At 35.2% G+C, this 27,109-nt stretch overlaps 3 protein-coding genes and 1 pseudogene across 3 annotated transcripts in view; 1 reads left to right on the top strand and 3 right to left on the bottom strand.

Annotated features, from left to right (window-relative positions):
- Positions 1-2,948: 2,948 nt before the first annotated feature.
- Positions 2,949-4,416, bottom strand: LOC143630568 (uncharacterized protein At5g39865 pseudogene; annotated as a pseudogene).
- Positions 4,417-14,610: 10,194 nt separating this feature from the next.
- LOC143630567 (vacuolar protein sorting-associated protein 29) lies at positions 14,611-16,132 on the top strand. The gene is made up of 3 exons (XM_077099550.1): positions 14,611-14,754; positions 15,593-15,730; positions 15,836-16,132. The coding sequence occupies exons 1-3, from the start codon at positions 14,623-14,625 to the stop codon at positions 16,130-16,132; spliced, it is 567 nt and encodes a 188-aa protein (XP_076955665.1). The 5' UTR covers positions 14,611-14,622.
- A 1,509-nt stretch (positions 16,133-17,641) lies between these two features.
- LOC143630606 (protein IQ-DOMAIN 31-like) lies at positions 17,642-20,976 on the bottom strand. The gene is made up of 6 exons (XM_077099577.1): positions 20,854-20,976; positions 20,478-20,744; positions 19,340-19,537; positions 19,138-19,212; positions 18,008-19,064; positions 17,642-17,926 (listed from the first exon to the last, which is right to left on the bottom strand). The coding sequence occupies exons 1-6, from the start codon at positions 20,926-20,928 to the stop codon at positions 17,895-17,897; spliced, it is 1,704 nt and encodes a 567-aa protein (XP_076955692.1). The 5' UTR covers positions 20,929-20,976; the 3' UTR covers positions 17,642-17,894.
- Positions 20,977-26,728: 5,752 nt separating this feature from the next.
- The window catches only part of LOC143630566 (ubiquitin-conjugating enzyme E2 2-like), a 206,936-nt gene continuing 206,555 nt past the window's right edge, over positions 26,729-27,109 (bottom strand). Inside the window, exon 6 of the mRNA XM_077099549.1 lies at positions 26,729-27,062. Within this exon, the coding sequence (XP_076955664.1) occupies positions 26,934-27,062 (129 nt within the window). The 3' untranslated portion in view covers positions 26,729-26,933. The remainder of the gene's footprint in view (positions 27,063-27,109) is intronic.

Genomic DNA, 27,109 nt, shown 5'->3' with positions numbered 1-27,109 from the left:
ACCGTTGGAACAAATACGTCAAAAGATGTGACCGTCAGCAGCCAATTCGTTAGTTGAGACCGACAACAACCAGAAGATGATAGTTGAGATTAAGAAAACCCAATATACTATATTAAAATAATTTAAAAAGATAGTTTCAACTATTTAAAATAATATAAATCTATTAATTATTTTTAAAAAATTGAAAAGGTATAGGGTAAAATATATAGGGGATGGGGCACCCGTATGGTAGGGTGTATACCTGTCAAACCCCATAGCAATATTGTCGCCATCCCGTATAGATAGGGAGCATGACTTTATTCTATGGTAAATGTATGCCACATAAAATTGATTGTATGGTAAAAGTTGGGGAATTAAAATGAATTAATAATTAATTTATTAAACATGTGGGTAGATATTGCAAGTAATTTTGTAGTTTGTGGATATTTAAGGGTAGAAATGATATGGCAATGCATGATTAGCGTTCAAATCCCATAAATAACAAAAAATTGTGGTTCAAAAAAGTTATAAAGCTATTAATAGTTTTAAAATTATATGATTATCATTAAAAAAAATATAAATAGTTAATTTGGATAACTTAAATGAAACAATTATAGCCAGGTCTAGTGTTAAAGGTGTGTGACTTGCAACCAAATAATTGTAGATACTAGTATCATTTGCAACATATGTCAAAATATGTGGAAAAAAAACTTTGGTTGTTTAAAAAAAAAAGACTTTGTTATTAGCCCTTTTATTAGAGTAGAGCTGTTCACGAGCCGAGCCGAACCGAGTGAAAGCTTGCTTGTTGTTTGGCTCGCTTACAACCGAATCGAACAGCTGAAATTCGTATCGATCGAAAATCAAAATGAGCCAAAATCGAATCAAGCATTTTTCAATCAAATATCGAGCGATTTTCAAGCATAATTTTTTTTTAACTTTAAAATTTTCAATAAGAAACAAGTTTAAATGTTGTAAAAATATATTTTGTAAACAAATTGGTAGTTTTCAGACACACGTGTAATATGCTGGTAATTTTTTATGAGAAACAAATTTCAACTGAGATATGATGATATATGTAAACAAACTTCTAATATTCTGAAAACTTGAAGTGAACAAATAAAACTATAAAATTGACGGAATTGGTAAAGTTTTGAAAGGTTCAAAGAATTCCATACTTATATTTACTTGTGTTGTCTATATATTTGTATATTTGTTCATGTATAATTATATATAAAATAAATTAAAAATATTCGAGGCGAACCGAACCGAGCAGACCATTGCTTGGCTCGTTTACAAACCGAACCGAGCAAAGCAGCTCGTTTACAATCGAGCGAAAACCGAGCAAGCATTTTCCGAATGAGTTCGAGCGACGAACAATTTAGACGGCCCTATATTATAGCATCTTCAATGGAGATCTCCATAAGATACTTCCACATCAACTAACCAACCCATTGTCTCTTTTCTTTTTCCTTCTCTCTTCATTTTCCCTCACATCACAAGAGAAAAACCCCGTTTGAAGACGCTGTTATACAAGTTTCAATATCTCCATTTAAACCAAAAAAAATTTTCAAACTGTCTTCAATTTAACCACTTATATAAGTTGTTTTTTCTTTTCTTTTTATTTTCTTTTTGGCAATTTAACATTACTAAATTTGAGTTTTTTTAGTTAAAAGAAATTTAAATGACTTTAGTGAAAGAATATCGTTTATTTTGTTATTTATATCTTGTTTTGTGTTGTATTATTTTTTTTTTCTTGTGTTTGTTGAGATCTTGCCACTTGTAAGTTGTCTCTTTTTCCTTTTTATATGTTGGCTTTAAAAAAAATCCTTTTGTGACAAGTTTAAAAATATTAATGATGAACCCGCACTTAAAATGTAAATCATTACCTTAAATATAAAGATAAACATTATAATATTTAATATTTATTAGAAGAATCTCTTTATTATTAAGAGAGAAGATTATTTAGTTATTTATTATTTGATATTCAATATACAAAATAGTGAAATACCCAACTAAACCACCAAAAACAGAATTTAATTTTGACCTTTTGAAGCTCCCTTTTTGCTTTCTTTTTCATAAAACAAATGAATCACAGCCTGTGCCCACCTATTCAAAGTTTTCATCTTTTCATTTTATAATTGAAGTGCCCGTTTTTCAGCATATTCTAATTATTACATTCAAAACAATCTTATTAAATTATAATTTTCAACCTAATAAATTATTTGCCTTGAAGTTATAGTGACCAACAACTTCACTTTCTTTGGTTGGCAGCTAGTAATATCATGTTATCATTGCTCCCATGAAAAGATTAGTAGGTATAGATTCAAAAACATATTAATCAACATAAGATAATTTCAATTATATTTGATGGTTACATGTTTCATGTCAAGAAAAAAAAATGGCGTGTAAACCATTGCCTCTAGTTTATGATAGTAGACGAGTTGGCTTTAAAATTTTGTTACATGTGTTCAAGCACTGTTAAGGATGTGTATTATATGTAAAATTCGTATTCACTATTGAATTAGTTTGATTGGATATCTTAGCGAGCTTGATTAGTTTCTAGCTAAGGAAATTTAACGTAAGCCCATTAGGGTTGCCGAGATTGTTCATTTGTGAGACACAAGATCACACTTTGAGAGAAATGGACAATGCTGCATATATGAATCATGGCTACTTGAATGGTCAAGCAAATGTGAGAAAATCAATACACAGAAACACATTTAACTTGTACTATTCATAGTGGATCTATATTTCTTTTTGTTTTGTATTGGCATTATAGATATTTGTATAGTGTCATAATCTACAAGTTAATGCAATAATTGAATGCCTTAAAAGGTCAAGACCAATCTTATGGACACATAGAAGCCCACAAATAACACATTTGATGCCTCATCAAAAATATAACAAAATCAATCAATTACATACATGTATAAGGTGCAATGCTCCTTGTAAATTTATAAACTGTATCTCTTATTTACACATGTCAAAAAGATTTTTAACATGTTTAACAAGGTATAGAAACCATACAACTCACAACTCCAAAATTGGAAAGGCAAAATAACAAGCCACTTGAGAACATTTTGAACACATTACTCAAAATCAATCAATAGTTAAAAAAAAATATAATTTTCTCAAGAAAGTAAGAAAACTCGCCTATACAATAAAAAGAAAACCCGTAAAAATTAATCGCAACAAATCGGACACCTTATCAGTCCGTTTTCGTTGCAGTCGGGGCATCTTTGAAACCCGTAATCACCTTCTTCTTTTCCTTCATCTTCGTAGTCTGTATCGTCACACTCATCTTCATAGTAAATCTTACAGCTACCCGAACACGTCTCACACGGTACAAATCTTATATCACCACACGCCTCACAACCACCACCTCCTCCACAACCCCCACCATCTCCGCCCGCCATTTCACAACCTTCCACCGCCTTCTCGAGTTCCCCATCTTCATGCAACCGTCGAATTTCCATAGCACCACCGACACATTTCTTCCCGATAAACACCTTCGGCAATCCACCAATAAACCCGCCTAACAACTCTTTTAACTCCTCTTTAAAACCCGAATGCATCGACACATCACGCTCGTCGACACGCACTCCCGTGGCCTTTAGAAGGTGTCTCACATGACAACAATCCTCGTATGTCTTTCTAACTCCCCTTAAGCTTGTGAAGTACAAAACCAGTTTTTCCTTGACACGTGGAGGGCTGTTGTTTTTACCGTTATGTAAAGATGTCTTCGCATTCGTTTTGTCCGATGAAACATCATCGTAGCCGTCCTCGGACGGCTCCAAATCCAATGATTTTCTAAACTCCTTGGCAATCACCTCGGAGTTGAATTCAGACACCACTGACGTGTCATTTGAACTGAAAATGGAATTCGAATTAGAATCCGAGCTGTTGTTCTCTATGAACGAGCTCGGATTCACATGAAATGAGAAGCTACGGATATGATTCGTTGCGGGTTTCGGTCTCAACGGGCTTGTATCATCTAAACCCTCCATTAACTCCCAGGCATTAATCGTCTCGGGTTCACCTGGTGGGGTTGTGACGGGTGTTCTCGGGACGAACTTCGGGATCTTCTCTTCGATCATTTTCGACCACGTCTTCGCGTCAATTATCCCAACTGAGAATTCATTGCTGTCTTTCTCGTCTTTATTATTATTCTCTGCGGCATTTTGTCGAACAGGTTGTGGGCAAACCTGAACGATGTCCGGATTCTTGACACAACAGACCTCGTTGGAGTTTGATGGATCATGCTGAAGGTACCCGAGTGTAGAGGATTTGAGGGCAACCACATGGTAGCTATCGTCATCGGATTGAGGTGGGTGGTGCACGTGCATTGAATAGCTCCGTGTTATCGGTGCTCTGCAGTTCCGGCAGACCGGCCGGTGTTGTTTTGATGATGCACAACCCATTTAGACTAAAACCCAGTAACAAAGGAAGATAAACCCAGATGCAATTACTTGTAATATTATATATTATATAGCAATGAAACCAATTAAATTAGTAAAATTCTGAAAAAAAAACACTAACGAAAAGATTCTGATCAATCTGTATGGATCTGTATGGAAAAGATAAAAAGTGGTAATTAATTGGGTTTATCGAGTAAATGATTTGATTGAGGAAATGAAATTAGAAATGGAGAATAATAATATGAATGTGAAAGTGAAGATTACGAGAGAGAAATTGGGTGTGGAAGAACGAGTGGTGATAGATAATAATAGCACACCGGCTTTGGCCTTCAAGTCGTGGGGGACATATCAACTAAAAATATATTGTATATAATAAAAGATATGATTTTTAATAAGAAAAAGAAAAATACAGATACGCAGAAACACCGTGTGTGTGTGTGTGTGAAGCGGGAATTATTCCATGAATGACTCGTTCCTGGTTCCTACCCCGCTAAAAGGGTCGATTAGAAAGGGTATGACTATCAAGTATGAACTCCTTATTACATCATTATTAATTTGTGTTATTTGACTTTTAGTTAGAAAAAAAAGGTTTATTAATCTTATGTTTTGCTTGTGAGACAAGTAGAGAGGGTAGAGGTCGTCAATGCAAAACGATACGCCAATTAGAAAGAAGGGTCGGTTTACAAGAGAAGATGAGAGAGAAATCGTGGAATAATTGGTTTGTCGAACATATATTGTCGACATGGAGCCAACCACTTACTCTTTGTGATGCAGATGGTCTAAAATTCTAAAAACTTAATTTTAATATTTTATACATTATGTGGTACACTTGTACATGTAGAACTTTTGACGGTGTATAAAATCTCTCTTTATTTAAATTTATTTAAGGTTAAAAAAAAATGGGGTGGTAATATATGTTGAAGAATGTCTTCTTAAACTCACAAATGCGAAAACGCACACCATGATATTCATCAAATCAACAACACAACATTGCATAGATAAAAATAGTTATGCGTTTTTTTTTCTAGATTGATGTAATTTACATAAAATGACAATAGTTAATTAAATTTGGTTTGGTAATCAAGACGTCAAAGACTAAACTTTAGTTGTTACATAACAAAAAAACAAAAAAAAAGACGTTTGGAAATGAAACTTAAGGAAACGTAGCAATGACGTATGGTGGAACATTGTTGTTGGTGATGCACAATTTTGGTGAGGATAGAGTTGTGCATCATGATGTGGAGTTGGATATTGGTCGTACATACGGTTGTCAACGGTGGTTGTGGTTATTGAAAAATAAATTATGTTCTTTTTTTTTAATGATTTTAATTTAGTAAGTTGCCCTCAACACGTTTTAAGTTTGACCATATATCCAACACCCCACGCACTAACTTCGTTTTTCAGAAGCTAAGAAGGAGAAATGATGTCATCGTAACCAAGACATGTTATATGTTTGTTTATTCATTGATTAGGAAGACTAGGATTGTGAAATAGCCATTTTGATTTCTGTACTTTGTTTTGCTTAAGGCTTTTCAAATAACTCTAAACCTCGCTCGAAAAGAAATTGACTTGGTTGTTACGAGACGACTCGGTTAGTAAACAAACATGTTCGAGTTGACCTAGGCTTGGCTTAGCTCAATTAGTTTTAAGTTAAGCCAGATTTTAAATTTTATATCTTAATCCACTCTTACACCACAAGTTATGATCCCAAGTGTCACCTCTATACATAATTTGGTAGCTGTTATCTTGTTCCTTTTTTATTATTTTTTTTAATTCATTAATCTTGTAACCATTCACTAAGGGAGAGCAAAAATCAAATCATCGTTTAAACCAACCGTTAACCGGAATTAACCATAATAAAAAAAATTGTTTGGTTATAGTTAAGTAAATCCGATTGACCGACCTTCAATTATGGTTACGATTAAACATGTCTTCATTAAGGACTTTAATCGAAACCGAATATTTGTGCTTTTTCAAATTTTATACTTCTATTTTCATATTTTATACCTGCATTTTCAGCTTCGAACATTTAAATTCATGTTGCAATTGTCTATAACGATGTTTGGAATACTATAACCAAGCTTGGAATCGGCATATTTCATAAACTACATACTTGAGCTTGGAACACCATGAACGAATCATTTCAAAACCAGAACCAAAAAGTAAAATAAAAATACATTGGGCAATTAACCTAACTTAACCAAAACCGACCTATAATTGATGGTTAACTGACCATTTGCTTATAGCTAAGGTTAAGCCCCATAACCGAACCGATTTTGCATACCATTACCTCCTTACCTTTCACGCTACCAATTGCTCCCTACTCATGTATTTTAATATGAAAATTAGTATTCTATTTTTTATCTAGTGCATGTTTTAACCGGCTATTGGACTAAAATTACCTTTTTAAGTTAAAACTATTTCAAAAATGTTTTATCCTTTTCTCTTATACCAATTTTATTTATTCAAATAAAGAAACTCACCCGAAATGAGTGATGTTTTAAAGACCATGAATTGTGATTGAAAGGCGTAGATTTGCATATGATATGATAGGCTTGTTTTGTTTGTAATATCGTGGTGGGTGCCACAAGTAGTTGAAGGGTAGCCGTGACCAGGAGCGGTTGTGATTAGTTGTTACTAAAAGTCCTCCGACAGTTCTAAGAACAGGATGCTTCATATTTTTTCAAAAATTTCTTTAATTATGTGCACATACCTTATAAGTATAAAGTAGTTAAAAACAAATCATAAATCTGTTTAATTTTAACAACATATTATACATTTTTTTTTCTCTCTCTCTCTTAGCGTCTAACGTCAAATAAGGCCAATGCTTTAGACCTCAAGTTTTATAGGACCTCATTAAAATAAAGGTTTATATTATGGGTTTTGAAAGTTATTTTTTTAGAATTAATAATTTAGTGAGGGGCCACAAGTTAAAGAGAAATGCTATGTACCCATTATCATAAGAAAATTCCCAAAATAATCCATTTTAGAAGAGAGAAACCTATCATGATCCAAAATTTGAAAAATTTACCAAAATGATTAATTGAAAACTCACGTAAAAGCTACATTTGGATTCCCGCGGATAGTTTCGATATCCACTAGTTTTCTGACACTTGTTAAAAGTCTGACCTCACCTGTAAAATTTCAAAGGAAATCCTTCTGACCCGTGAGTTTTGATACCAAAACTATCTCCTTAAAAATCGTCTCCTCTGTGATGTTTCACTATACTTTTGTCTCCTCTGTGAATTTTTGAAAAAAGTTAATCCACTTCATTCCACCATTGATTCACCACCACCTCCGACAAACCGTTTTGTATAAAATATAGGTCAAAACAACCGTTTATTGACGAAAACGGTTACGGATATTCAAATTGACGCTTTCAATTGATTAAAATATTGAGCCAAGTGGGATAATTTAGTTTGGATTGACTTGTGCGGTTTCCCTTTGTGTCCTTTATTTTATAACTTTCATTTCTAATTTCTTGCTAGTCATTGTTTTTGTTATATAACTCGGTCCCTAAAAAAATGCATGTCGATGATTATTTTCCTATATAATTTTGCATAAATTCGTCACATAACTTTTTCTAGCATATTTGTTCCTTATTCTATTCTCAAATAACCACGATTATGATTATATCAAAACTAGTGTTTTACCAGCCGGCGCAACGGAATGCCATTTAAACCCGAGCAGTGGTTAAACCCAAGCGTTGAGTCGGTAAGTCTATACGAATTCGGTCGGTTTCGGTTAAGTGCATTATTGTACCGGTACTAAAACAATTTTCGACGTTTATTTGGTTGGTAAACCCAGTCGGTGGTAAAACCAATCGTTGTCGGTACCGCCATTAAGGCGGTAATTCGACCCGAATTCAGTCGATTTCGATTACGTTCGTTATGGTATAAAAACTAAAAAAAGGGTGGAAAATAAAAATCGAGGTAGACCAGTAGGTTTCGGCTACTTTTGTTATGGTGCCAGAGCTAAGAAACGGAAAAGTATATAAAAAAGACGGAGGTGGACCAATTGGGTGGTGTCGGTTGATAAACTCGGTCGTTGGTATAACCGTAGCGTTGTCGATCGCGAACGTTGAGGCTATAAATCAACGCGAATTTGATTTGTTTCCGTTTATACATTACAATATCAAAACTAAAGCAAAAGATAAAAAAAAAATAATCACCAATATTGTGCCGCCAAGTGGCCCAATCGGGACTTAGCGGTACCAAACTTTCTAATTATTATAGATAATAATTATATTATTATTTAATAGTGAAGTTATTGAGTTTGTAAAATAATAAGCTTTTTTTATGTACAGGAAATAAGGGGAAAATGAGAAAAAAAAAAAAAAGACCCCATATTAGCCCTCTAATCACTGCGAGAAGGTCTTTGGTGATGACGTTCCACGTGACGGACACGTGTGCACGGTGCGCTGTGCTCGACTTCCTTTCCAGAAGGAAAGTTCCTATTCCAGTCCACAAAAATGTTAACAGTTACTAGAACATTTTTAAAGTTGTTCTTTTTATTATATCGTGACTTTTTCCCACATATAGTTAACTTACACCCCGTGAGTAATGGATTTTAATTTATGAGACAAAAATAAAAAATATATATATTTATAACTTTTTAAAAATCGGGTCATATCGGATTAACTTATTTCGTTAAATAGGTCAACCTAATTCATATTTAAAATCCGCTAGCTCGTTCAATACGCTTACATCTTGGTTATTACTTGTCAACTTATTTGATATGTTTTGATAAATGGCTGTTTTAGGTTGATGCATTTTAGAGCATTTGCATTGGAATTCCTATATCAACTTTATCTTGCATATTATTTAAAACTTTTAGGTTTTCATTATATTTTGCACTTTGATTATCTAAATAAAGGATAAATATAAAAAATGAATAGCGATTCTTTTTATTTGTGGTAGTGCGTAGAAAAAAAAGGGGAGGGGGGGGGGGGGGGAATGTGTGGATTTTTAAAAGGTGAATAAATATTTTAGGAATAAATATGTTTTTAACTAAATTATAAAGACGAGGATGAAGATTTCAATATGTATGTTTTTATAGGAATAAAAATATTGGCCGAACAATTCTTTGATATGTTTAAATAAATGAGTAATGTCCATGTTACACAGTTTTTTAGAATGTGAGTTAGGTTTAATGTCTTGTTAACATAAGTATATATATACAGATACTATAGTGTTCAAATTGAATAGTTCAACTCGTCATTCATCAATCATCAAACATGACATTCATGTCATTAATGAATATATTATTAAATTTTGGCCAATATAGATATATTTTCAATAATGATGCATTTGAGGTTTAATTTGTATACAAATTCTTAACAATGATTGAAAATCATTAAAAGATTACAAAAAACTTAGCATCGTTTCAATTGTTTTTATCACATTTATAAGAGTCATTAAAATCCAAATGGAAAATAACTAAAAGCCAATAAGCGTCATTCGTATTTTCTTTCGTAAAAGGTGTGAAGTGTACAGGAAACATGGAAAAGTGAGTAGGATGAGTATGTTTCCTTTTAAATCTTTTATTATAAAAAAAAGTGATAATTCAAATTTCATTTAACCATTGATCCGTTGTGTTTAATGAATAAGGCTGTAAATAAAGTTTAGATTGCATCTAGTCGAGAGAATTTGGGACGTCAAAGGTATGCCAACTAAGCCCAAGGGGACATAAAAGCCACTACGTCAGCGGTTAGCCTCGTCAGGGCCATGGTTGCCTTTGCCAAAGCTTTAACGTAGAAAGAGAGGTTGGGGAAAAGGGGGGGGGGGGGGGGGTTCAAGGAGGTGTGGCAACTAGCCAAAAAAAAGTGTTTGATAGAAACTTTAAACCCTAAAATAGGTTAACTCATATAGTCATATTGCATTTCATTTAGCAAGACTAGATAGATTTGAATCAAAACGTACAAAATATGTTTGTTCAACGGTATCTTGGTACCATAACAATCAAGTAGTTAGAAGTTCAAAGTTCAAACCCTATTTAAAATGTATTTTAAGTACAAGTTATGTTTGTACGTATTTGCCGTTTTTATAAAAATAATTGCATATTTTAATTATAAGATTAATGGATTATGGACACAAACAATAAATACAAAAACGTAAGACTAGTTACCTAACAGGCTAACATGGAAGTGGACAAGTTTATCATTATTTTAGAAAACAATCATTGTTATTTGCATTATATATATTACAAGCACTTGTGATCAGCCAATATTCAATTAATTTAATAATCCACTTCGAGTGTCGTAAAAGTGAGATTATGAATTGGGTTCATAGCATAATCATCAAGGTAGCATATTACAATATTTATTTTTATTCACAAAATACTATCCATTTGACTACTTTTCAGAAATTATGTTATACTCATTATTAATTATATACAATTAAGAATGGTTAATACATAATCAATTTTATATATTTATAAGGTTGAGTTTGTTCAAGCAAATTCGATAGATAACTTTAAGACATTTTTTTATTTTATATTTCTTTCATGATGAATTAAAGAACTAGAAAAGCAATATGTGAATCATGAAGGACCATGGCTCGTGTAAAGAATGAGTTGTATAATTATTCCCACGCACGTACTCTTTAATGATCTATAAATGTAGTGTGAGTGACCACTTGCATCATGGATGGCCATAAATATGATTGACAAATGGCATGGAGACAAAAAAATAGCATTGTAGAATGAATGAGCTAACATTTCATGTTCATAAATTGCATCCAACAATTTTCAAATTATATAATATATTAGTATTTAATACACACACGTATGCATTGAATTAATAAACCGGGTCCGTCTGGTAGGACATTTTAGGTTAGGAAGGATCACTATGAAGAGTAGTGGCGGAGCCAGATATCTTTTTCTATGGATTGATATTTTTTAATGTTCAGATTTATAACTACCGGAAGTCAAAGTTTTTAAGTCGGGTCTAGCTCAAGCTTGGGTTCGGTTTTGTTTTAAAAGATCGCCAACAACCCTATATGCACAAATTCAACACAATTAACATAAATTAACATATAATTTTAGACATAAACATATAATTATAATCAAACTTAAATATATTGCAATTACACAAAAACCATACATGATAAACACAGACAATCAAATAAAAACTAACCTCGTATTTTTTAGTCACATTGGATTGGAAAACCGAAATCAAATATTGATAATTAATGATTATTTAGGAGGGACTCGTGAGAGATGAAAAAATGAAAATAAAACAAATTGGAGGGTTGTCGTCGAGGGCTGCTCGCTTGGTCTAATGGTGTTAGATTCAACACTTGATGGTCGTGGAAAGGGATAAGGGGTAGAACTTGAAGACCGAAGGGGCAAATGACCATACGCTAGGTTTGTTTTAATTGTTTTTTAAATTTCATGTTTTATTTAATTATTATTTAGGTTTTATAAGTTAATTGGGTTATTAGCCTCCTTTTAATTGAAATTTTGAGCTTCTCTTTAATATAGTTTCTGGGCCAATTACCTAATTTTATTGGGTTTAGTATTTAGTAATTTATATAGCTTCTTTAAAAAAAGTTTATTTACTAAAATACTTGTAACTAAAATTTTCATAATCAGTGAGTTTAAAAAAATTGAAACGATAACAGGTTTGCTTGTCAAAAAAGAATGATTTAGTTAATTAATATTTTATACGTATATATATAAAATCGAAAATAGATTGGTTCAGGTTAGCTTCGCCCTTGATGGAGAGTGGCGAACCCATGATTTTTTCCACCCATGTCGAGTTTCTCTTTACTCATAGGCCTCGTAACTTGGCACACGAAATTTTCAACTCGGGTTGGCTCAAGTCGTGTAAATGAGGCTTTTGAGGTGATCATGACCATGGAAAAGTGACAAACATTTCAGTAACAATGTAGAAAGAATAACCAAAGTACTTAATCAAATTTGATACTCAGTTTTTTCATTTTCTCTTTTCAGTATGTTTCTTGATTGTGATATGTATATATTGGTCTTTTCAAAGAAAGTTAAATAAATTTTGAGGTTGGCGTTCAAAGATCTATAAGGTTAATCAAAAACTGTAATACGCATTACATGTAAAAATAAACAAGTTAAGACATTTATTTGAACTGATAAGGCTAGGGGTATACCTCATTTGTCCTCACACGTGAGGTGAAGTGGATATTGGATTGTTCCACATGGCAACTGATGTGGTAGATGGTCACGCTTTATTAACTTTGGAACCCCCCCCCCAATTTTTTGCTCACGCATGACGTGAGGTTGGTGACCATGGTCACGTAACTTACGAACGCCATCCTTCTCCTTTTTGACCATTGGCAAATGGTCCAATAAATTTTTTTTATTTATCTTATATAAATACATAAATACAACCCATTTCAACCAAAATCAACCAAGAACAAACCAAATCCAAACCATTCACTTCAACAACTTTTCTAGATAACCAAAAAATGAACCTCAACTTTAACTCGTTCCCAGAGGTAATGCAAGGTTCGGTTTCACCTTCCAACGAATGGCTCAAGTATACCGCATACCTTCAACAAGAAGACCATTCAAGTCAAACCCTTCAAATCGAAGAGGATGTTAAAGAGTTGGTGCCGAAAACCTAAGCCGAACCCAAACCCCGCGAAGTAGAAGAAATTGAAAACGCGGCCCACTAAAGAAACCCAACCCAAAACCGTTGAACCTCCTCTTAGAGAAAAAAGGTTGTTATGTGGAACACAACTGAAGAAGTCGTTTTGGCAAGAGCTTGGGTTAGGGAAAGTGAAATGCGTCAAATGGTATTTTTTCATTATATATTTTTTTATCGATCTCAATAGTTTAAATTTGTTTGCGTATTACATTTTATTTATATGTTATTAGGTAATGCACAAACGGGACTGAGTTTTTGGAAGACCATCACGAATAAGTATCATAAAATTTTACATTGGTCACATGGTTCGATAACCGGAAAGTGGAGGGAGATTATTAGAAAGGTAAGATGGTTTAACGATCTTTACGTCAACGCCCAGGGAAATCCAAAAAGTGGTAGTAATGACGTCAATATTTACAAGTTAGCAAACGAACGATATGTTGCTAAGCGTAAGAATGTCTTTCCCTACGTACAACTTTGGGAGATTGTTCAGCTGTGTTCGAAGTGGAATCCGGTACCAAATGAGGTTGAGTCGATGAAGCGAACAAAAACGTCTGAAAGTGGAGAGTTTAGTACGGGTGGTTCGGATGCCCGTTGTAAGTTGTAACCAAGATCTTAATATGGAGTTTAACGATGAGGATCCGGTTGAACCGGAACGTCCGATTGGGAGGGACAAGGCAATGCTAAGGGAAAGGGAAAAGGAACATGGACGCGATTGTCTTCAACCAACGGCCTGAAATTAGATTTTATAAATGACGAGTTTACAAGTTTATAGAGTTGCAAATTGAGAAGATGAAAATAAGGCAAAATATAAGCGAAGAGGCGGCCGAGATAGAACGGGAAACCTTCGTTTAACGGAGGCCGAGCGGAAAGGCGAGTACGAGCGGAATGATTTCGATTTCTTAACGCGAGATCTTAGCCATCTTCATAGACGATAGCTCGACTTGGCGTTGACATTGAAACAAAAAGTTGGCCAAAAATACAACTTAACTTTCTAGTTTTTGAGTTATGTATGTTTACTTTTTATTAGCTTTTTTACCTTCTAGCTTTTTTGCTTACGATTTGTTTTTTTTAGTTAATGCAATCGTTTCCACTTTTTTAATTTATTTTATTAAAATTATAGTTATAAAGATAAATTTTAAATATACAAATTGTATTAAACAAAAAAAAAGTAGAAAATGGAGAACGATGGAGAATGAGACAAGTGGTGGCGTTGAGGTGTGATGCTGAATGATGGGGGGAAAGCTGACGTGACGCAGACATAACTAGTGAGAGAAAATGAGGCAAGCGTTAGACCGGTAACTGTTTTGGTCCAATTTGTACAACTAAGTCATTTTACAGGGGAGTAAAACGTGAAACCCAGAAAGTAAAAGTCCTTTTTGTGCTTTGTTCCAAATTTGAAAGAATCATTTCGTAGTTAATCACGATGTTCCTCTACGATCGATTTTAATTTTCAAAATTATTATAAAAAAAAGGTGTAAATTTGTTGATGAGTTGACTCATTCAGGTAATGGAACACACTTTCAGTTACTTGATTAGGGTTTACTAATTTGTAATTTGATTTCAGTTGTTGTGATTTAGGGTTTAGTGGGAATTGGTAAGATGGTATTGGTATTGGCAATTGGGGATTTGCATATCCCACACAGGGCACCTGATCTGCCTGCAAAGTTTAAATCTATGCTTGTTCCTGGCAAGATTCAGCATATTATTTGCACTGGTAATCTCTGTATCAAGGTCAGTAATAACCTTTTACTCTTTTATTTCGGCTAATGTCATCTGTTGTTTGAGGATGGATATTGGGAACCCTAATTAATGATGTATTCAAATGTGATTGCTTCTCTGAGCATATTGAGTTACTTTACAGTTTAAATGGATTTTTTATTTGCTTGTAACATGATTATTAGTCTGTTTGTTGAGGAACTTAGTGGTGAACTTGGTATGCGAATTGTGTGAATTTAGAGAACCAGAAGATCAGAGCGTAATAGACCACCTTTTTTTTTTCTAAAAAAAATATGTCACTTATTATATTAGTGTGACAAAATCCAAAAATTCAATTTTTTAATGAATTTTCAACACAGCCAAGGGCATTGCTCCCTTGGAACCCCCGCTCCAACATCATAATAAACTAAAACAAGTGTGCGCCCGCGCACCTCCTGGCTTGTTTAATGTATGTTATGATTTACATTGGTTGACAAGTCAATCTAATTATACTAAAACATCCGACACTGTTAAACACTGAACTAGTTGATGCTTATATTTGTAAACCTGTAATGTGATTTTCTTATCTGTTCTTGTTTCTGACTTTGGCACTTCGGTTATCATGTTCACCTACCTTTTTATCTGCATATCGTATCATAATCCTTTCTTTGATTTGCATAATGCTATGATTTCCTGGTAGTGCTTACACTGCAAGTTAATATGTGATCATCAGATTGCAAATCTGTCGCGTTCTTTCTGTTTACTTTATCGTGCTTTATGGAAGATCATTGAAATTAAGATGCTTATTGTTAGCTGTGAGTTTTTACCAAACCTTAATATCTCCAGTTTATACTTTATATGTCTCCATGAGCAGGAAGTTCATGATTATCTGAAGAGCCTGTGTCCTAGTTTGCATATAACTCGAGGTGAATATGACGAAGATTCTCGTTATCCCGAGACCAAAACAATCACTATAGGCCAGTTTAAGCTTGGGTTGTGCCATGGCCATCAGGTTAGCCATGCCACCTTCAACTTGACCACTATCAGTTACTGATATTATGACCTTAAATAGTATCTTCAATATTTATGTAACATGGTGACATCGTAATCTGTTTAGGTTGTTCCATGGGGGGATTTGGATTCTTTAGCCATGCTTCAACGACAGTTAGATGTTGACATCTTGGTTAGTGGTCATACGCATCAGTTCAAGGCTTACAAACACGAGGCCGGTGTGGTCATAAACCCTGGTTCAGCCACTGGTGCATACAGCAGCATCACATATGATGTGAATCCTAGTTTCGTCCTGATGGACATTGATGGCTTACGGGTTGTGGTCTATGTTTATGAACTCATTGATGGAGAAGTGAAAGTGGACAAGATTGATTTCAAGAAAACATCCACAGCCACTATATAATAATAATGTATCATTCACTGATGGGTTGTCCTGTTGCTGTTGCTAACATTTTTAGGCTTTCATTTGGTTTTCTTTCTGTTAAGCATTTTTCTGAACCTTATTTCGTTGTGTATGTGGTCTGTTCCTTTGTAACTCCTTTTGTAAGGAAGTTAAAGTTATAAATGAATTATGATTTTTGGGTTTGGATTGTTGATGGTTGGTTAAGTTATTAGATATGGATGTTTTGATTGTGTAGTTCACTTGACTCAGTTTCAGGGGTTGCAATGAGCGGGTATGGGACATGTTTCACTAATCCTAACTTCATACTTATAAGACTATGTTGCATACTCGTTGAGTGCTAGTCACACATTGCCCGAAATACGATCTTAAACTCGCCTTAGAAAGTGGCTTGAAGTGAAAAACTTTAAATAGCATTTGCAACAATTTCATAAATTAATAATTTCAATTCTATCAAATCAAAAAGTACTTGTTTTTAAGATCATATAATATATTAATATATATTTATTTGATGTAGGTAAAAGGGGTTCATCAAGTATCACATAACACTAATTAGGATAACGCCCCGTACATGTAAAATATTTTTAAGACTAATATCATACTCATTCTCATATCGTAATGTCTTTCACGAATGTTTTGAGTTTGAATTTGTTTTAACCTCCTACTCATATACCTAAACAAAAAAAAAAATCAACTTAGATGGGTTATTTAGTTTTTAAATTATGTTTTCTTTTGACAAAAGGGTTAAAATTGGTTAGGTTGATCCCACACCACCTCCTTTTCGTCTTCTAGCATTTTGTAAGTAGTTCGTATACGCGTTACCAATTCAACAAGTTTAATGAATCCAAATTGACCTTTCTTTTGGTAAATTAGTCAAAAGTTTCTCTAGACCTTTGGGGCTTAGGATGCCTCTTCATGTCTTATTAGGTGTTCTAAGATTTACTAACCGTAGATAGAAAAATCAAAGTTGTCATTGTTTTAAAAACTAGGTTCGTCTTCAGTTGTTAAACTGGATGAATTCTTTAAAAACAAAAAGACCCGGATGAGGTAATAAGATGTCGACGTGTCTCAAAAAATTCGCAACCTTTTCTCTACACCAACCTCTAGTTGCCAACACATTTGCTCCTATATGACACCCAGGCAATCACCACTTTGCTGAGGCAACTCCCTTCCGATTTTATAGCCAGATCAGGCGACTTATCCAACATACTCATTATCACTATACACTAATATACATTTGGATATTTTAATACATGCTTCATCTGATGAAATATGGTCTAACTTTGAGTGTTTTAGAAGTTTTCATGGTGTTTGCAACCTCATTATATGTCGAAGAACAAGTAGCATGATTGATTCATCAACCTTCATTGGGTTTTTGTAGCCACACTGGTGCCAGCCATTGTGGGATGTTAGTCTACAGGCCCTGGGACCATAAATATAAGCTTAACGTGTAAAACATACAAATCATGTTTTAGTATCATCTGCACCGGACGGTGCAATGACAAAGGACAACCAATCGGCTGATCATGTAAAAGAAAGTTATGTATCACAATCACACAAAAACACATCAAAACAACACAAACAACGTTTAGGTTCATAACTATACATTTAAAACACTGCCTGACTATAGCACCCTCCCTCCTTAAACACAAAGAAAATGATCACAACAAACAAACATCAGTTATTTCTTAATGCCTAGCATAACATAATAACAACCACACCCAAGTTGCTGCAGCTGATAGGTCTCTCCAACTGAATCCTGTAATCACCTTCTCCACCCTGTCTGGACCACTTTTTCTAAAACAAAATACGTATAATATAATTAATTTTTAATCAAATATATTAAGTAAAGATAATTTCAATACTTGATTCGCTTACCATCTCTAGGTGTAACTTGGGATTTGTTGGATTTAGTCCCTCCTTTGCCATTGGCATGTAACGGCTTCTGAACACGTGGTGAATGCAGCATCACCTTACCAGTGGAGGATGGTAGAGATTGCCTCCTGGTTAAACCATCTTCACCGCCTTCTTCTGCCGCCCTTGCCGCTGCCTGTGCTCTAAGTTTGGCCTTCGCTGACTCAGTGGCCGCCATGTAGCTTGGCAAGGTGGGTGTGTTATGTGATACACACTCATGATATTCTTGTTTTGCTGGTAATGATTTTCTTCTCCTTGCTTTCTGGTTTTCCTTCCCATTTGACTCCACATTTGCAGCAGGTGGTTCGGGTTCATGCTTCCCATTGGTTTCTAGGGACGGTGGCTCGATTGGAGGTTGATCGAGGGGTTTATCATCTGTAGCTTGAACTTCAACTGGGGGTTCAACTGGCTCGGCCTTGGGCTCAGGCTTAAGCTCAGGCTCAGGCTCATGCCTAAACTCAGGCTCAGGCTGTTTAACACTCTCAACATGTGAACCATTTAGCGAACCATTGTTTTTCGCTGGAAATTCTGGAGTAGGGGAGATTGAAACTTTATTCAAACCGGGTGAAGTCTTTCCAGGGTCTAATTCTGATTTCTCAGGCGGTTTGGAGGTGGATACAGACATTTTTCTTAAGTTGCATTTGACTTTTTCAAGTTCGGTAAGAGATTGATCTTGACCTTGACCTTGACCTTGACCAGAGTCTGCTTGGTGGTTGACTTTTCTCATGGTGCGCTTGGATCTTTCGTTTTCTGAGGAATTCGAGAGATTGTTGTTATCATTGTTTGCTGCAGGAATTCTCCGGACACTTCTTTTTGGTCTCCCAGTTCCGGTATCAGTTTCTTCAGTTTGTGATTTAGTCTGCTTTCTTTTAGTTTTTGCATCAAACGGTTGTTTTGGTTGGGGCAGTGGGACCCAGAAGTTTGAAGACGACCAACGTGTGAGCCAGCTTCTCACTGAATTTGGATCCACTGGATCATATTGGATGGTTAATGGCATGGTAGTGTGAGATGAAGCAACAAGCTACAATAAAAAACAAATAATCAGTACTGAGTAATATATATACATTAAGACAACATATATATTTGTGCATTACCTTAGTAGCAAACACATTTGTTGATAGCTTCTCTACCCGGAGGGATGTTCTAAGTAAGTCTGCTGGTTTCTTAACCTAATGAAACAAGAATAAGGAAATGTCAAAGATTGTGAATGCAAAAGCCATCATCTGATTAAGATAAAAGTACAAAGAACTCTTAAGTTGTTGAGTAGAAGAAATATAATAAAGAAAAAGATATTACCACAGATTCTTTTGGAATGTGTTTTATCACCAGTTGACCATTAGAAAGCCTGACCCTTCGGCCACGAGCTAAAGCCTGGAACTCAACAATTGCACGCATGCAGCTCAAAGTAGCAATAGCTTGTCTCCTAACTAAGTGGCCACGAACTAGGGCTTGAAGCCTTATGATGCCCTTGAGGGCCCAAAATGCTCTCCGGGCCTTCATAAATAATGTCAAAAGACAATAAGAGATGGGTTGATATTGCATAACTACAAAAAATATGGAATATAAGCAGTAAGAATGTAAGATATAAAACAAGAGGCACATGTTGTTGCCAATCTAAACATGCCCAACAACATACTACAAACAATCTTCATTATGCAAAAGCGTTGCAGCAGAACCGCACTGCTGTTTGAAATGTATTAATCATTTTTCACATCTTTAATAAGAATAATAAGTAGAGAAATGTAAATTAAACTTAGCCCATTTCCTAAATGAATTCGACCCCCCACCCACCCACCCGACATACCCTTGTCATCATAAGCTTTTGCCTGATATTGAGATTGCATTTCTGCCTTAACAGCTGTTGTGTTACAAAACTGAAATGTGAATTACAGCTAAAATTCACATAAAATATCTAAATCATGTTTCCTTAAATAACTTTTAAATGTAAATAAACAAATAAAGTGGGAAGCATATCTTTTTACAGTGTCCTAAAGTTCAGTGACAAAAACGAAACTCGATTCAGAAAATGTAGAGCCACATCTTCAGACATCTGAAACTGTAGATCCTTATTTATTTAAATGCACCATTAGGTAGCTGCTCAGTGCTCACTCCATGAAAACTGCATTGACACCCACTACTAACTAGACACGAAAACTACAAACTACAAAATAAAGAATATAAAATATACGAAATTCGTATGATATGGCATTGATGCTAGAGAGAATGATATCCTCTAAAATGCAGCTTGAGTGCTCCCACTAATTCTAAGAGATACCAGCAATAATCACTTGTGGTAATAATGGCATCATGAATTGCCATTTGCCAATCAAAATGGAGTTATAAGAAAATTAATCCCTAAATAATACCAATTTAAACCCTAAACATTCAGCATGTTCTGTTGAAAAACGAAATTAACCAAGCTCAATAATATTACCAAGTAACCCCTGAAAACTGCTTGCACTTTTCTGGCAGCCTGCTCAAGCTTGATTAACTCCTCACCACTAACAGCATTTAACTCCACGGGATTTCTCACATCTTCAGCTGCATCAGGCATTAAGCTAGCACTGGAGCTCTTTTCCAATTCTGTACGCTCTCCACTTGAAATAATGACAGGGCGCACTGGGCTAGAGATAACCATAGAATCAGTATCATAATCCTTTGCTGTTGCCTTACCAGATGCCTTAATTTCTGAGGTAACATCCTTCAAGAAATAACATGGCATCAGTATGAAATCACTGCTTACTTTGTCAATCACAAAAAATAAAATAGTTTATTACTCCATGTTGAAACAATTGACGTGCATAACTTACTTTTGAGAGATTAGATTTTGATGACTTCTTCCCAAAAAACACAGTCTTGATCCACTTTCCAGGAGACTTCCCCATTGTCAACTGTTAGACACAGCTAGAACCAGTCCGCCTTTAAATTCTCTGCATGATCCCAAAATACGAACTTTCAACGAAGCTACCAAACCAGACGCACGCATAGTTGAACATAGTATTTCAAAATTTAATTAACTCCAACGGTCACCGTTAGATTCTTACGATTAACAGGATCAATCAGCGATGCTAAGTTCCACTTATGTTACAAATCCAAAACAATTTCGATTAAAATTACAAACAGAAGCTTCAAATGAAAAAGAATCTCCTTGAGTAATGTTAACAGGTCACACCACCGACAAAAGAAAAGAAGGAATCTACACAATTCCAGCTACAAGTCTACTACAATTAGATCTACTTATAACAGATTCAACAAATCTATAACAGTCAAAAGGAAAACAATCTCTAGCATAATCAACTGTCATTCAGTATTAGGTAATCAATTAACTAGAAATTCGAGAAATGTATGAAAACTAATGCGAGATCTGAACCAAATCGGACCAATATTTCAGAACATAACTGCCGTTAGAGGTAGGTTTTGAACGGAACGTGGCTCAGATCTGAAAATGTACCTGAAAAGCTAACGGAACCCTAGGTTGCGAATGGTGCAGGTGAAGATAGAGATGGTGATGGTGGTACCTTCAATTGGATGTCTTGCGGTTGAGGAACATGGACCTCTCTCTCTCTCTCTCTCTCTCTACTTTCTCTGACTATATAATGTCACACTCTATTGTATTCTGCTTCACTCACTAAAGGTTACTGAAACAAAGCGGGTCGGATCTTCATTTTTTTTTTCTTTTTGATTTTACTTTGAATATTATTTACTCATTTGGATGCATGATTGTCGATTTTAACGCTTCCATGTGAGACGTATTTATTGATTACATGTTTAAGCTTTTAATACCGGTAGTTTACCGTCCGGTGAACATGAATATCAATGCGAAAATCTTTAAACTCGATGAACACATGAAAATTCATTGAGTTAAAAGAGTTACATTAATGCTGCGTTTCAAGTAACTACATAAAATCTAACATTTAAAACAACCGATCAACCTGAGTTCGAACATAATTTATATTTTTGGATTCTAAAGGGTTTTCTAGTTTTAATTCGAGTTTGATTTCAAACAATCTAACGTAAAGAAAATTGATTCAAGTAATCCAAAAATTGATTTAAATAACCCGAAAATTGATTCAATAAACACCTCTGATGTATGGGTTGGTTAACAATATCAAAATGCTTAAATTTGGCAAGACAAAACTAGTTTTAATAAAAAGTGAAAACCATTTCGTCATGTTAGTGTCATGTAGGCATAGGGGCAGTTACTAACTTTTCACTCAATAACCCGTAATGATTTAATTAAAAACACAGTTTTTATTTTTTTTTCTTTTATTAGATGTAAGTGTTATTATGTGATTGGTTGAATTTAGTTATGGCCTCACAATATTTGTCCTTGAGTCCGTTAAAACAGTGGCACCAAAAGGAGGCTCTTTGGCCTTTGGCGCCCCTTTTTCTTATATGAAATGGATTAACGAGACGAGGGTGATGATATGGAAGGAATTAGCGTCCCCATCTCACACTTGATCACTAGCGAAGCTTAGTTAGGGCCGGGGCCATCCCACCCCCCAGTTTTTTCGCGTAGTAGTGTAAATTTACCCGTTTTCGCCTGAAATTTTTTATGCGTAGCGAAAATTTAGGCGTTTTCTGCCGAAAACTTGAGTCCACCCCCCCCCCTCCCGGTGTCTTGGTACAGGCTTCGCCACTGCACTTGATCTAATAGTTTTACGGTTCTTTTTAATGTTGCATTTAAAATTCGCAATGTTACAACATGTATTAAAAAAGTTATATGATTCCAACACGCTAACATATTACTAGCAACTCTCCAATTCTCCATCACTATTCTTCGTTAACTTAGAATATTTCAAACACACTTGTTAGCTTTATGGTTGCAATGTCACATAATATCTATTTATAAAGATAGAACACTCAATTATAAATTAAATTATTACCTAACTCTTTGTTTTCAACCGGTTTGCTTTTCCTTGTACATACAGCTTGCGTTTACAATACACAACAAATTTTAAATAGTAATAATTACATGCATAGTTATATGCAAATAATCTGATGCAAGAAAAAATATTTTCATGTAATGGAAGAGAAAGGGATATGCGGTTAGGATGTGTGGGTACACTCTCGTTCAATACCATTCTTATTTCATGCAAAAACAAGCCCGTTGCACCCCTTTCGTGGGGTTTTAGAGGCAACACCCAAGGTCAGGGGCAACATTCCTAGTGCGGGTTCTTGCTGACTTCAAGCTGCATGGAGATAATGATGATTCATTATAAATGAACTGGATATTAATGACTAGCAAAATTGCATGAAAATGGCGGCCGGCGAGAACTGATGATTAAGTGGAAACTGGCCGTTAGCAGCAACTTAGACCAGTATATGTGATGAAACACTAACCGGACCCCGGGCAGATTACGAGTAACCTGGGGGTTAGATAGATGTTTCCCACGAGGGGTTAGACCCAGAGAAGATGGTTCTTCTGATAACCTGCAAAACAGACACCGTGAGCTTGTCACTGAGAAGGGGGGGTTCCTCCTTGTGACCACCCTCCGGCGTGAGAATCAGACTAGATTGCTCTTTAAATATAAATGTATATTAAGAGATTGCTAGAGCAGATATCAGGTATAATATGATGATAATGTGATAAGATATGATAAGATGAGATGGTCATACCATTTGTGGTATTTATAGCCGAAGGTAGGTTTCCAAGGAGGTGTGGCCTGCTGAATAGTATTCCTGTTCAACCAACAGTGGCCTACGCACGTGCCCTGCTGGTAGTTGGTGGGTAGGCAGCGGCTGATAGTGACCAGGCCTGCTGTATACTATTCCTTTTCCACCAACTGCTGGCTATGCACGTGGTATGACAGGAGTTGGTGAGTAGGCAGCGGCTAATAGTGACATACAGTACAGGAGCATGCTGCTCGCCATACTGTTGTCAATAAGCTGTCGTATCTTTAGTCAGATCTTTTGCCCATACCTCGTCAGGTACAGTACAGAAGATCTTCCTGTATCGTACGGACTGGCTTATTTGGGCGGGAGTATTCCCCCTCCCGCCCTTGTGCGGGATTGTTCCCGGCTTTGCTCATTCCTTCAGGTGACACTGAGTGATTGAGAGCTAAGTGCCTTGTGCGTGTAGCCTTGCTGCGCGGGTGGCCTTCCCTGATGGCTTGTATCCGAAGCTGCGGGAACAGGCGGAGTCCTTCACCATCGGGAGACATTTCCTGCGGGAACAGCTTGCGTACTGCGCGTAAGGACGTCACGTCTCTGAGCATGGTTGGTCCTGCGGATCCAGTTGGTTTCTGCGCAGACGTCCCTCTTCAAGGTGAGTCTTGCGGGTCCAACTGGGCTCTGCTGGGACCTACCTCTTCAATATGTAAAATGGTTGTCAGCGGTAACTGCGTGATAAATGGCAACCCGCAACCTAATCATCAGTAACAAAGTCTTTTAGTGGCTTTCCCAATAACATACATGATGTAAGCATCAATTGCAACCGTCAACAAGAACGTTGTGATGGTTTAACTCCTATACAAAGGAATCATGTATTCATGTGATTATAACAATGAATCGTTTTTCACATAGAAAAACATTTTGTTATTACATAAACATTTTTTGTTTTATTATTGATTTTTGTATATGACGAAATATTTAAATATGAGTGTGAACTCTATACATGATTCAGAGATCCATTTGTCACCAAATATCAATTTTCATTTGATATCATCATCATCGTACTCAGTAAATCTCACCAATAACAAAGCAATGGTAGGGTCTGAAGAGGGTAAGATGTAGACAGCCTTACCTCTACCCCGTAGGAATAGAGAGGCTGCTTCCAGTGAGACCCACAGCTTGATAGTAGTTTTGCATCAAGCCTTGGGCATAAGGTACATAACACTCAACCATCGGGACACCAGCCGATTGGTGCATGTACCATTGTCTTTCGGCTATCAACGCCACCACATGATGCTTGATTAACCTTCCGCCACTTTTAACGTTATTTTCACGAGATTAGTAAAATAACGTTAAAATTAGTGTAATTTTGCTTTTGCCTACCCGAGGGTTCAAACACATATATATTATATGCGCATATCGCAAGCAGGGCGTCAATTTTCATTTGATGTGGTTAAATATATTTTCTCTGTAATTTACAGGCACATATATTTTTAATTTTGGTTCCATGTTAATCCAAATGAGTGACCAACAATGACTAATGAACGGTCATATTAGCATACCTTTACCACAAAAGTTGGTTATGGATAATGTTACACTTAAAAATTAAAATTTAAAATCAAGTACAATGATTGGTAAATATAAAAGCTTATATGTTAGAATAAATTTAGTTTTGGTAAGGCGGGTCCTTGTGGGCAATATTGGTGACCGGCAAAGTGGGCATGGCCCTGTTTGAAAGCCAAGCGCACAGCGCTTGGGCGGTAAGGGGGGAGTCAGTGGTATGCTAGCGGGCGGTAATGGAGAAAAAGCTGAGACCATGAGCTTTAACAAGGAAGTGAGGGCTTTAACAAGGAAATGATGGCTTTAAACCAGAACAGGGCTTTAAGGAGAATCGTTAAGCCTCATTGCTTACATGACAATGACGTGACACTTTAACTTAGGTTTTAAACCTTCTCCACAACAACCGGCTTAATAATAAGCAGAGTTGCTACAGATGCTTCCTGTAACATTTAAAATGATGATTTATGTTTAAGCAAGTACTATACTTATTTTCAACAAACATGATGTTACAAACTAATTAATTCAAATTATGTTTTACCTAAGTCATGATAATTTTCTAAAGTGTACTCGATTCCTTTAATTAAGCAAAATAGCAAGTATGTAAGTGTTGTCAAAATTTGATTTGATACTATAGGAACTGTGTTTAGTTTTTTGTCTCAATGTTATAGTGTAAAGTATTTAAAACTGATTTTGTTATATCGTAGGCCATACGGGTACCGGCAAACGGTACCAATATCACGAGAGACTAAACAAATTTCGGCTGAAAGTCTGTTCCAACATCGGTATTATCGTAACTTGTACCGGCATTTTTTTATTGTTTTCGATTTCTTGTAAATCACATGTCAATATCTTTAGACATATTACAACTTTATTTGTTAGGTTTTTACATTGCTATAGCGAGTGCCAATAGTGTCATGAACCAAAGTGATGAGAAAAAATGTTTATTCTTTCAAATGTCAGTTTATATGACTTTATGCTTATTTCGACTCAATTTTCATGATTAAATACATCGATAATATATTTAACATATCAGTATATTTGCAGTCTCCAGTTTCTTCCTAACTTTCATAGAAATATTATATAACTCATATACTGTTTATAAATATGATTTATCATTTTCGAAAATTGACTTAAGAGAAAGATAGATGATATTATATTATTCTAAAAAAAAATATCCTTGCATGTATGTTGCGTCCTAATAACAAGATAATGAAGAAAAATGGAAAATAATTAAATGCAAAATGTGGATCATATGATTGAAGTTACTTTAAAAGATATAATTTTAGTGGGTACATGATTATTTAAAGAATGAAACAAAGACAGCTAGAAGCATTGAGGGGTTGGTTACCATGTCACCATCATTGCCCATTCGTTCTTCTTAATAAGACGTTATATACCTTTTCCAAGTCGAATAAAATAAAATAAAACGCATCCATACTTTTTACGTAGTAAATATAACTTATATAACATATATAATTTAAAAAATATTATATATATATTTGAGTCAGAATGCATATATGAAGTTATGAACAACCTCACAAATATTAAAGTTCATTAAGAAATAGATTAATTGTCATTACTTAAAACGAAAAAGAAGCTTAGTACTTTCAAACCAACATAGTTTCCACAACACTCGTTATTACTGCGGTTTTCAGATTGCAAATATTACAGACCACAAGTAGCTTTGGAGACATGAACCGAGCACCGTCATCTTAGCTTAGTCAGCAGTCCAGCTCTGCTCCACAACTTCTCTCACTTTTCTGTTATACTCGCGCTTATTCTCGCTAAACAGCCGCGCTGCTTCCGAGTTCGCAGGTGAGTTTGGGTTTGGATCACAGAGCAATGACTGAAACCAAATCATAACCATACTTTCTTAGAGCACAAAAAAAACAA

Source organism: Bidens hawaiensis, unplaced genomic scaffold (genome assembly GCF_021521415.1).
Source record: "Bidens hawaiensis isolate Kalapana, Puna unplaced genomic scaffold, B.hawaiensis_p1.1 tig00005770_1, whole genome shotgun sequence".
NCBI lineage: Eukaryota > Viridiplantae > Streptophyta > Magnoliopsida > Asterales > Asteraceae > Bidens > Bidens hawaiensis.
Note: the sequence above shows the minus strand (reverse complement) of the source record. Positions and strands in the feature narration are given on the sequence as shown.

Coding starts and splice junctions, on each gene's coding strand:
- LOC143630567 (XM_077099550.1), top strand. CDS start 14,623: ATGGTATTGGTATTGGCAATTGGGGATTTGCATATCCCACACAGGGCA. Junction 14,755..15,592: donor CTGGTAATCTCTGTATCAAG/GTCAGTAATAAC, acceptor CTCCATGAGCAG/GAAGTTCATGATTATCTGAA. Junction 15,731..15,835: donor GGTTGTGCCATGGCCATCAG/GTTAGCCATGCC, acceptor TAATCTGTTTAG/GTTGTTCCATGGGGGGATTT.
- LOC143630606 (XM_077099577.1), bottom strand. CDS start 20,928: ATGGGGAAGTCTCCTGGAAAGTGGATCAAGACTGTGTTTTTTGGGAAG. Junction 20,745..20,853: donor CAAAATCTAATCTCTCAAAA/GTAAGTTATGCA, acceptor TATTTCTTGAAG/GATGTTACCTCAGAAATTAA. Junction 19,065..19,137: donor CAAATGTGTTTGCTACTAAG/GTAATGCACAAA, acceptor TTTTTATTGTAG/CTTGTTGCTTCATCTCACAC.